The 12,089-nt window shown below is 34.9% G+C and overlaps 2 protein-coding genes across 2 annotated transcripts; both read right to left on the bottom strand.

Annotated features, from left to right (window-relative positions):
- Nucleotides 1-869: 869 nt before the first annotated feature.
- Nucleotides 870-2,169, bottom strand: LOC110449040 (keratin-associated protein 6-2-like). The gene is made up of 4 exons (XM_021495613.1): nucleotides 2,113-2,169; nucleotides 1,383-1,747; nucleotides 1,154-1,235; nucleotides 870-985 (listed from the first exon to the last, which is right to left on the bottom strand). Exons 1-3 carry the CDS (start codon nucleotides 2,118-2,120, stop codon nucleotides 1,183-1,185), a joined length of 426 nt encoding a protein of 141 aa, XP_021351288.1. The 5' UTR covers nucleotides 2,121-2,169; the 3' UTR covers nucleotides 870-985; nucleotides 1,154-1,182.
- Nucleotides 2,170-10,443: 8,274 nt separating this feature from the next.
- LOC110449036 (glycine-rich RNA-binding protein 3, mitochondrial-like) lies at nucleotides 10,444-11,787 on the bottom strand. Its single transcript, XM_021495608.1, has 4 exons — nucleotides 11,709-11,787; nucleotides 10,928-11,304; nucleotides 10,699-10,780; nucleotides 10,444-10,556 (listed from the first exon to the last, which is right to left on the bottom strand). Exons 1-3 carry the CDS (start codon nucleotides 11,714-11,716, stop codon nucleotides 10,728-10,730), a joined length of 438 nt encoding a protein of 145 aa, XP_021351283.1. The 5' UTR covers nucleotides 11,717-11,787; the 3' UTR covers nucleotides 10,444-10,556; nucleotides 10,699-10,727.
- Nucleotides 11,788-12,089: the final 302 nt, after the last annotated feature.

Genomic DNA, 12,089 nt, shown 5'->3' with positions numbered 1-12,089 from the left:
ACTAGTGTTGCTATTCTGAAGTATATAAACATACCACTATGTCAATGCAAAGTAAAGATGTCATGACAACGAAACGAAAAATCCAGGTGAAAACAGGTAATATTATTGAAAGATCCTTCGAGCACTAAGTGTTATGTATAAGAAAATAAACATGTCATCAACAATTTCAGAAGTCAACAAATATATAATCGTAGCAAAAACTTCATCGATACAAATCATGCCACGATATCGACGGTAAAATGTCTTCGTTGTAGATAGAAGCTTTCGAAGTAGAAAGCCTTCATAAGTCGTTCATTGGTCAATTCTAATAAGGAGAAAACAACTCTGCAGTAGGGAATCAATTTTCACTTGTAATCCTCATTGTCGTAGGGGTTTGTTTATTTAAAAATACCGAAACACAATTACATTTAACACGTATTGTCCGAATTTAGTGCATAAGAGGATCGATAAAATAAGGCTTCAATGCAATATTTCAGAACAGCACATGGAAATCTTGAGTGAAGTTTTCTTAATATCTTCTCTGTCAATAACATTTCGACTATTGTGTCTAATGATAGTGCACATTTACTTCAATATGAGACAACTTTACTTCTTTATCAATAGTCGTTATCGGTATAGCGATGATCATGACAGTATAAGTGATAAACTGAATATTATATTATTATTTTTTATTGTTTTTATTTTTGTTATTTTGTTAATTAGCTTCTTGTATGGAATTGTTATAAAGCCAGATACCATTTAAAATGGTCAAACCAGTGTGTACCAAATACATTGCAAGTTACGTTTTAAACGTTCATATGAGCTTATTGTATCTCCAAATTTTCAAAATAAGCAATTCAATCGTGAAGTAACAGATACCACAAATAATCTATAGATAGCCATACTTTATTGAAGAACCAATATACAGTAAAACAGGAAACACACCGGGGTCTTTGGTAACAGTCAATGAATCTTGCGCACAAAAAATGAGAATCAGGTCTGTAATCTGAAACAAAACAACAAAATGAAAATGGCGTTGTAATTACAAGGTATGATTTGCTATAATATCTAATTGTAAATTGTATTAATGTTGTTCTATTTCATTTGTTTCGAACATTTACTCATTTTTATTCTAGAAGCATTGTAACGATTACTAATTTCTAAGCATACATACCCGTTGTAGTTCGAGATTTAAGTGGTGACTTATCCAATATTGTTGTTACTCAACAGCAGCAGAAGCAAGGCGGCGCCTCCAACTGAAAGTAATCGTATACAAGTAAATAACATTATTTGAAGGTACTTTATCAAATTATATTGATTTATGGTTTCTTATTTGCAAATACTTTCGACCTATGTTAATATATGAACTTTTGGAGATTTTAAATATTAGATATAATACTCACACAGAAGGAGGGAATTGTCATCTCCGGCTGCGTAGGCTCCCGCGACAGCACCTGGAGCGGGACCTACTGGCATAGGATAGGGGATGTACAATGCCTGTTGGGACATGCCATAACCTTTCCCTCCGTATCCTTGTCCATATCCCTGGCCATATCCCCCACCGTATCCTTTTCCATATCCCTGACCATATCCCCCTCCGGACCCGCCGTATCCCCCTCCGTATCCGCCATAACCTCCATAGCCTCCATACATGTCATATCCACCTCCATATCCACCGTAGCCACCATAACCGTCCCCAAGGCAGCAGCCAAGGGTCACGAGAAAGGTGAAGGTCGAAAAGGCAAAGGTTAGATAGTTCATGCTGATTCTGAAGTTGAGGTTGCAAATTTACAAGCATTATTAAAATGTGTATGCTGGTTTGATGTTTATAGTAATAATATTTTAAAAACAGGAATTCCTCTGTAAACAAATGCATTTATCAATTAATAAAAATGAAATCAAATAAACATAAAACCGGCATGATGTAAGGAACAGAGTTTTAACTGTTATAATCATTAAGAAAATAACATTATTTTGTCTTACCACCTCAAATATAAATATGCATACTTAACTCACCTTTCTGTCGATAACGATAGAAGCAAAAACAAAATGTAAGCAATACATGTCCCTTGTTATTAACTAGCATATTAATCAATACCAGTCACTTAAAGACTCATCTCAAATCTTGCTTACCTGTTCATATGCGCCGATGTTGAGAGGATGAAATATTGAAAACCGAGCTGGTATTTATACGCTCTATCTTTGGTGACCTTTCTGATCAACCCGGGAAGTATGCACCTGTAATTACAACATCGCATAACAACAGGTAATGGTCCATCGATCAAAGTTGGAAGCCTTGTGTAACTGGTACGACGTCCATGTAGATCTATCTACATGGTAGGCTGACACCAACAACTCGTCTTGCCTTATTTGAATGAAAATACCATACCTGGACTTCTAATTTTATTTTATTTCAGTTGCAATGAATACCAAGTATTGGGATAGTGAAACAGGTGTATACCTAGGTATGCATTTTAAATGTAGATAAAACCAATATTTCACTTGAAGTATGGTTATACAATTCATGTTTAAACTTACAAATCGTCAAAGGTGTCAGAGGCACCTTCTCCTTTTGTATTTCTACATATCGTACGTATAATATTATACAATGTTTTTCGTTGTTTTCAACCTTGTAATATCAGGAATTAAATTCATCACTTTGATAATGGCTTAGTTTGTTTTAAACACTAATAGTAATTGAACACTTGTTTTGAGGGATTTCAAAACCATCTGTTTCCTTTGTGAAGCAAACAGTGACCGGTGTCTCAACTCTAAACCGCTCTAAAATAGAGTTTTGTTTAGAATTTAGTTCACTATTTAGTTTCAGTGATGAGTCATAAGACAACCATTGTCATCACAGTGTATGTTTGCCTTCTGTATCGACGTCCTATTCAGTAGGCGCTTCCTTACTTCGTGATCTATTACTTATTTCGCGTCATAAGACATAAGAAAACCAGGGGCGTAGCTGGGTTGAATATGGTATGTAGGCAGAATGTTAGCGCGAGAGGGGGAGGGATTGGGAGGGGATCTTTCCACGACAATGTGTTGCCGCAGGCAGCACCCGAGCGCGAAGCGCGTTAGGGGGAGGGTAGGGGAGGGGTTGGTGGGGGTCTGGGGGGCGTCCCCCAGGAAATTTTGGAATAATAGAAGGCCTTAGGAGCAATCTCCCGTGTTCCGCTGGCAATTGCAATAGTTTAATTAATGAAAATAAAGCTCATTTTTTTGTTAGAAAATATCGGGAAATATATCTTATTCCTTATTATATCACACATTTTGTCGAATATGCATACTTTATGATGGGCAACATCAGTGATTTATGTGAATAAATGTTTTAAGCGTTATCCAAAGTCAGTATACAAGTTAACTGAACGATTTCAGAGGTCAGACAGAGTTCAGACAAATTGTAATCGCCGAGTTTTCCGGGCAGCAAACTGGCCATTTAGTTAAACTTTGGAGTGCACTTGCAATATATTTCTAACTGCCATGTGATCCTCGACCCACGAACTCTCGCCCCTCCCACGGGCTTTCGCCCCGTCCACACGGTAATTAGATTGACCCACCATACCATATTGTAATTGTTTCCTAGGAATTCAATTACCCCTCCCCGAGTATCTCTCCTGCGACATATTTATAACTTTTGACACACCTCTAATATAAATGTATATATTATATATATCTGTTCTCAGTACAACAATAGGCCTATAAGGCTGTATGGACACAGGCAGTCGTCTCGTATGCGAGTCTCATGTGTGTAGGATACTTATAATACTACACACATGAGACTCGCATACACACACACATACGAGACAATTGCCTGTGTATATGGAGAAATATTTATATACCTTGATGGAAAATTGTACTGGTGGCAGTCCGTCCATTTTAGAGACAGTTTATCTCGTTTGTTGATAGTTAAATCGAAATTACCAACGTCGGGGTAGGGAGGTGACATACCAAGCCGACGACGAGATTGAAAACTTTGCAAAAACTTTAGTTTAATCAATGTCAGATTCTGATACGATATATATGCGTATGTTACATATAAAACAAGCGTTCGTAAGATTATCGATCAGACATAGGCTTTCTAAAAGAAAACTGGACGGCAAGGGAACGGCTCGTTAATGACGGACCGGGGACGGGGAAAAAATTTATCCGAAGACAGTCAAAAAGCAAAATTATACATGTAATCGACAAAAACAAGGACCAGTAAAAAAAAAAAGCGGATTTATGAAATTGGACGTGTAGGCAGTTGCCTATTCTGCCTATAGGCAGCTACGCGCCTGAAAACTTAAGTCTGTTTCTTGCTGTTTCAATAGTGTCTTTCAGGTGAATTTAATTGCTTTTGGTATTATTCCGCGGGGATAGATACAATATAAATAAATGTACGGCAGCGTCAGATTGTTTACTTATAATATAAACTACAATTTTGGCCACATTACTTTAAATACATCAAGAATCATTTAATTAAACAGTCTGAGTTTTATAAACGTTGCTATTTTTTGATGACGAGGCACAATTTGCTTTGGTTTAAATTAAAAAAAAAAATTGTTACAAATGACCTGTTACAGCCCACAAAGCAATTTAACCAGTACTGGGTTATTTTGTAGCTCCCTAAGACACGATCCATGAGATATTTCAAAAAAAAATAAAAAGGTCCCAAGGGCCTGTGCTATGAACTATTTAGTGCCGCCTTCCAGAGGTGTACGACAGGGTTCACTTTTTTGTCCAAAAAACTATCAAAACAATGTTTTACGCTATCAACTAATATTACATTATTTAAAGTAGGATCTGCTGCAAATTATGAACTCAAATATGTAACAAAAAATTGCATAATAAAAAAGTTATAAAATCTTAAACTCTAAAAATGTTGGTATTTTCATACACTGTTTTGCTACATCAATTGTTTTACGGAATTAAACACCAGTTTCCGTTTCTTGTACACCAAAAATCTTTAAATATTATTTGGTGCATTATGTTGAGATATGATAGTAAAATTTTCAGAAAATTTGAGAACCGGTAAATTTGTCATATAAATGTCAAATTGTCGCAACGTCTATTTCCAAATAAAATCCAACAACCTTATGACCTATAGCCATGTTTGATCATTTAACAATATGTCGAACCAATTTATTATCGCAACTGATCAAATTTTCATCAATAAGGTCTGCTGCTCATGATGAGCCCAACTATAAAGCTAGATGTTGCAAAATAAAAATAAAAAAGTCATGCAGTCTCACACACATAAAAGTATAGTTTGTTATGTACATTTTTAGTTGTTTCGCATCTTTATGGAAGTGAATAGACATATTTCCGGTTTTGTACACCAACATACTTTGATATTATTTGGCACATTATGTTGACTGACCATAGTAGAAATTTCGAAAAAATCGGTATTCGGTAAATGTGTCATCTTAAGGATAATACGTTGTATGACCAATGTCAAAACAAATCGTCAATAACTACAGGTCAATGCAAGTATTTCATAATTAACCCAAAATTATTCCAATATACTATCAAGGTGGATGATATGGTTTATAGTAGAGTATGGCTGGTTAACTAAACTAGGTAGTTCAAGGGGGGAATACAGCAAAAGTTAGGCAATTTGTCAGAACATTTGGTGTACCAGTATAATATGTTGAAGATGTTAACCCATCACATTGTTTCTTTTTAGGAGAGTTATAGTTTCCAATTCATAGATTGTTGTATTCACTGTTGTTGTTTTTAATTTGACAACACATAGTCAAAATTGATCATTCAATTTTTTTTCTTAATTTCTCCTTTCTCAGTTCAATCTTAGGTCTTATTATTTTTTCATATTATTCCCCACAAGTAATTGGCCAGAAGTGCATCAAGTGTCCACCGATAAAAACTAATATTGACTTGGAGCGCATGATTTTTGTTGAAGGACTGGATGTTTCTTAAAATAGAATTATGACGTGTCTCCAAACAATGCACCGTCCCACTTCCGAAGATTTTTTTGTTTTGTTTTCAGATTGGTTACATTACTCTTTTGTAAAATAATAAAACAATTGAAGCCTTTAACTTCGGTCAATACCTGGATTTATCGACCCGAGAAAAAGACCTCGGAATGCGTCCTCGGTTAATATATCTTTCCTCGGGTCGATAAATCCAGGTATCGACCTCAGCCAAAGGCTATAATTGAATAATGTTTCTTTTTTGAATGCATTCATAATATGCAGTCTCTGAATTTGCGATCTGAAGGCTGGAGCGGTTTAGCATCTGTTTAATGTGCATAGTATCCTAGATAATACAGTATTGATCCGACATTAGTACCCATACCCGATGTTCTCTTTCCTGCAGGACACACACAATAGTATGCCTTGACAGGATCCTCTGATGCGTGTAGGTCAAACTCTATCCAGACATTGTATTTTAGCCTCGGAGAAGGTCATCAGCATGCTGGTACCCATATCTCATCATCACCCCCATCTGTCTGATGTTCTGTGATATAGCCAGGTGCCAGCTTCAGCTGATATGTACCACAAGCCAAAATCGCATTGACCTGTAGTTATTGACGATTTATTTTGACATTGGTCATACAACATATTATCCTTAAGATGACACATTTACCGAATACCATTTTTTTCGAAATTTCTACTATCGTCGGTCAAAATAATGTGCCAAAACATATCCAAAGTATGTTGGTGTACAAAAACCGAAAATATGTCTATCACTTCCGTAAAGAAGCGAAACAACTAAAAATGTACATAACATACTAAACTTTTATGTGTGTGAGACTGCATAACGTTTTTATTTTGCAACATCTAGCTTTATAGTTGGGCTCATCATGAGCAGAAGATCTTAGTGAGGAAAATTTGATCAGTTGCGATGATAAATTGGTGCGACATATTGTTAAATGATCAAACATGACTATAGGTCATAAGGTTGTTGGATTTTATTTGGAAATAGACGTTGCTACAATTTTACATTTAAATGACAAATTTACCGGTTCTCAAATTTTCTGAAATTTTCACTATCGTATCTCAACATAATGCATCAAAACATATGTAAAGATTTTTGGTGTACAAGAACCGGCAATTGGTGTTTTACTTCCTTAAAATAATTAATGTAGCAAAAAAGTGTATGAAAATACCAACATTTTTAGAGTTTTATAACTTTTTTATTATGCAATTTTTTGTTACATATTTGAGTTCATAATTTGCAGCAGATCCTACTTTAAATAATGTAATATTATTTGATAGCGTAAAACATTGTTTTGATAGTTTTTGGACAAAAAAGTGAACCCTGTCGTACACCTCTGGAAGGCGGCACTAAATAGTTCATAGCACAGGCCCTGGGGACCTTTTTATTTTTTTTGAAATATCTCATGGATCGTGTCTTAGGGAGCTACAAATATAACCCAGTAATGGTTAAATTGCTTTGTGGGCAAAATTCTTTTGTTCCTGTAACAGGTCCTTAGAAGAATATTGGACTTAAGCAATCTAACAATAAATGCACCCCTATCTGAGTGTTTCATTGCTATTTTATAATACAGCCATCTAAGCTTTCAACTCAGGTGTTTCCATTTATAAATCCTATTTATAGCTATAGGTGCATTTATAGGATTAGATTTCGTTCTTATATAAAATCATGTTTCAACATCTTATCGTGCAATTATGCATTTATTTCCTTGATTTTTTTTCATGTATTGTGTAACTGATGAAGAATTTGATGAAATCGAAATAACTGACATTACATTCAAGCACAAGCAAGAGATGTAAAAACGATTTGTTTTTAAATAAAAAAAATACAATTCTTTCGTATATTCGATGACCATACAGCATCAAAATGTTTATTATATTGTAAAGTTACCTTCTGACATTTTTTGCCAAAACTTAATATTGCTTTACTGTCATTAACTTTTGCTTATTATCAGTATTGTCAGTAATACGATTTGAAGTAGAAGCCAGGGGAATACCATTAAATTATATGAAAGAAATTAATACACTGATCTGGAATTACATATGGGTACAAAAAATAACCAAATAGAGATGAAAGTAGTTTGCAATGATACGAATACAGGAGGAATGAGAAGGTTATACTTAGAAACTTTCATAGATACCAAATGCATTAAAAAAAACACACTCAACACCAAAGAACTGTATAGGTTTAGATTACATACAAGAGTTTGACAACAAATATAACATAACATGCATAACTATTTATGTAAATGTTAAGACCTAAGTGAACTAGACCTTACAAAAATACCTTAATTATATAGAAATTCCCTATTCTTCTGGGCCAAACTACAAGTAAAAATGCCAAATCACACACTGCAACAAATTCTTAACCAGAAATTACTAGGCAATATTAACGTACAGTTTAACAAAAGAACTTACTTTACTGTCTTTTGCAAAAAGTGGAATACACAAAATTAAGGACATATGGGACAGTACACATAACAAATTCATAGGTAGTAATTCATTGTTCAATAAACTGACTCTCAATAAAAACTGGATAGCTGAATTCACTAAATTAAAAAAAGCAATCCCTAAGAGAATTCTCCTAATACTTAAACAACAAACACAATCAGCCAACAAAACAAATTTAATTATATTAAACGAGGATTTAAGTTAAGGATATTTAAAAGATGGTACATTTCCACAACAAAACCCAGGCAATTGAAAGAGTACACATGCAGTCCAAAGAATCTTGACACCAAATGCAAAATTTAAATCAGAAGAAAAATGGAAAATTCATTTTCAAAAAGAATTTGAATGGTATATTATTTGGGATCAAGTACACAATATAGAAATTCCCTTAAAAATGAAAGAGCTGCAATGGAAATGCTTACACAGAATTATATACACAGAACAAAAAAAACTCCAAAAATTAACCGGTCTAATGGTAAGTGCCATTTGTGTAGCAGAGAAACAGAAACATTAGACCACCTATTTTATCACTGTGACTTTACAAAAGAATTGATACAGCTGACACAACATCATATAATTGATAAATTACCAGGGATAAGAATTACACTGAACGAGGAGAAAATGATTCTAGGAGAACTAGAAGAACTTGTGGATGACTTACGTAAAATTATCAACACATCATGTATCTGTATCTTTACGTTGTAGTTCCCGGGCCCAGTTTTTATACAACGGGTCAGAGAGAGAGCAAATCGGTTAGAGTTTTGGTGCGTTATAGCACTCTTAAAGGTCTCCAAAGTAGGGCCGGGGCATATACTAAGTCCTCTTCCAGATGGTTCCACTCCATGACTGTACGTACAAATAATGAGTTCCTGTATTGATCACAGATTGACTTTGGTACTGTATGGGATTTAGAGCTGTTTATCACTCATGTTTCTACGACATGTTTTATATATTGTTAGATGATCAGCTGGAGGTATAGCTGGTATCAACCCCTCAACCACCTTGTACATAAATGTGACCCTCTGATGTGCTCGCCTGACCTGGAGTGTTGGTAGTTCCAGGTTCTCCAGCATCCTTGTGATACATCCATCTTCCCTTGATTTATAGTCACTTATAATGAACCTGGCTGCCAAGCGCTGTATTTTCTCCAGTTTGTCATTTTCGTTTTTGGTATATGGGTCCCAAATAATAACGCCGTATTCAAGGATGTATCGTACTAGGGATATATATGCTGTTTTCTTGCAAGACGATGGGCAATGTTTTAGATTTCTTTTGAGAAAGCAAAGGATCGAGCTGTCTTTTCTTGATAGTTTTAGTATGTGGGTGTTCCACTTGAGGTCGTCTGAAATTGTTAGTCCAGTAGGGAATCAATTTTCATTTGCAATCTTTATTGTCGTAGGGGTTTGTCACATGCTTATTTAAAAATATCGAAACACAATTACATTTAACACGCATTGTCCGAATTAAGTGCATAAGAGGATAAAATAAGGCTTCAATGCAATATTTCAGACCAGCTCATGATAACTCTTTGGTGAAGTTCTCTTAATTTCTTCTCTGTCAATAATATTTCAACTATTGTTTCTGATGATAGTGCACATTAACTTCAATATGAGACACCTATACTTTATCAATAGTCGTTATATGTTCACCAATTGACAAAGTAAATAACAAGATTTGCTGTAGAAATAACAGCAAGGTGGAAACAAATGTTATTACATCACATTAATAGTTATCTTATTTTCTCGGATAAGATTAATTTGAACTCAACAAATATTTATCGGTATAACAATGATCATGACAGTAAAACTGATAAACTTAATATTATGTGTTTTTTTGGGGGTTTTTTTTGTTGTTTTTTCTTGTTGTTGTTGTTGTTGTTATTTTTGATTATTTTGTTAATTAGCTTCTTGTATGGAATTGTTATAAAGCCAGATACCATGTAAAATGGTCAAACAATTGTGTGTACCAAATACATTGCAAGTTACGCTTTAAACGTTCCTATGAGCTTATTGTATCTCCAAATTTTCAAGATCAGCAATTCAATCGTGAAGTAACAGATAACTCGAATAATTTATAAATAACCATGCTTTATTAAAGAACCAATATAAGGTAAAACAGGAAACACACAGGGGTCTTTGGTTACAGCCAAGGAGTCTTGCGCACAAAAATGAGAATCAGGTCTGTAATCTAAAACAAAAAACAACAAAATGAAAATGGCGTTGTAATTAAAAAGGTATGATTTTGATATAACATCTAATTGTAAAATGTAAAAATTGTAAAAATTATTCCAGAAGCATTGTAACGATTACTAATTTCTAAGCATACATACCCGTTGTAGATCGAGATTTAAGTGGTGACTTATCCAATATTGTTGTTACTCAACAGCAGCAGAAGCAAGGCGGCACCTCCAACTGAAAGAAATCGTATACAAGTAAATAACATTATTTGAAGGTACTTTATCAAATTATATTGATTTATGGTTTCTTATTTGCAAATACTTTCGACCTATGTTAATATATGAACTTTTGGAGATTTTAAATATTAGATATAATACTCACACAGAAGGAGGGAATTGTCATCTCCGGCTGCGTAGGCTCCCGCGACAGCACCTGGAGCGGGACCTACTGGCATAGGATAGGGGATGTACAATGCCTGTTGGGGCATGCCATAACCTTTCCCGCCGTATCCATGTCCATATCCCCCACCGTATCCTTGTCCATATCCCCCTCCATATCCTTTTCCATATCCCTGGCCATATCCCCCTCCGGACCCGCCGTATCCCCCTCCGTATCCGCCGTAACCTCCATAGCCTCCATACATGTCATATCCCCCTCCATATCCACCATAGCCACCATAACCGTTCCCAAGACAGCAGTCAAGGGTCACGAGAAAGGCGAAGGTCGAAAGGGCAAAGGTAAGATAGTTCATGTTGATCCTGAAGTTGAGGTTGAAAATTCACAAGCATTATTAAAATGTGTATGCTGGTTTGATGTTGATAGTAATAATATTTTAAAAACATGAATTCCTCTGTAAAACAAATGCATTTATCAAATATTAAAAAAAGACATAAAATAAAGATAAAACCGGCATGATGTAAGGAACAGAGTTTTAACTATTATAATCATTAAGAAAACAACATTATTTTGTCTTACTTCCTCAAATATACATATTTATACTTAACTCACCTTTCTGTCGATAACGATAGAAGCAAAAACAAAATGTAAGCAATACATGTCCCTTGTTATGTACTAACTAGCATATTAATCAATACCAGTCACTTAAAGACTAGGCTACAAACGTTCCATCAGATCATTACGTTTTCATATAAATCTTGCTTACCTGTTCATATGCGCCGATGTGGAGAGGATAAAATATCTAAAAGAAATGGGCCGGTATTTATACGCTCTATCTTTGGTGAACTTACTGATCAACCCAGGAAACATGCCCATGTAATTACAACATCGCATAACAACAGGTAATGGTCCATCGATCAAAGTTGGAAGCCTTGTGTAACTGGTACGACGTCTGTGTAGATCTACATGGTAGGCTGACACCATAAACTAGTCTTGCCTTATGCCTGAATGAAAATACCATACCCGGACTCCAATTTTTTCTTTTCAGTTGCAATAAATACCAAGTATTGGGATAGTGAAACAGGTGTATACCTAGGTATACATTTTAAATGTAGATAAAACAAATATTTCTCTTGAAATATGGTCA

This window comes from Mizuhopecten yessoensis, unplaced genomic scaffold, assembly GCF_002113885.1.
Source record: "Mizuhopecten yessoensis strain PY_sf001 unplaced genomic scaffold, ASM211388v2 scaffold4439, whole genome shotgun sequence".
Taxonomy (NCBI): Eukaryota; Metazoa; Mollusca; class Bivalvia; order Pectinida; family Pectinidae; genus Mizuhopecten; species Mizuhopecten yessoensis.
Note: the sequence above shows the minus strand (reverse complement) of the source record. Positions and strands in the feature narration are given on the sequence as shown.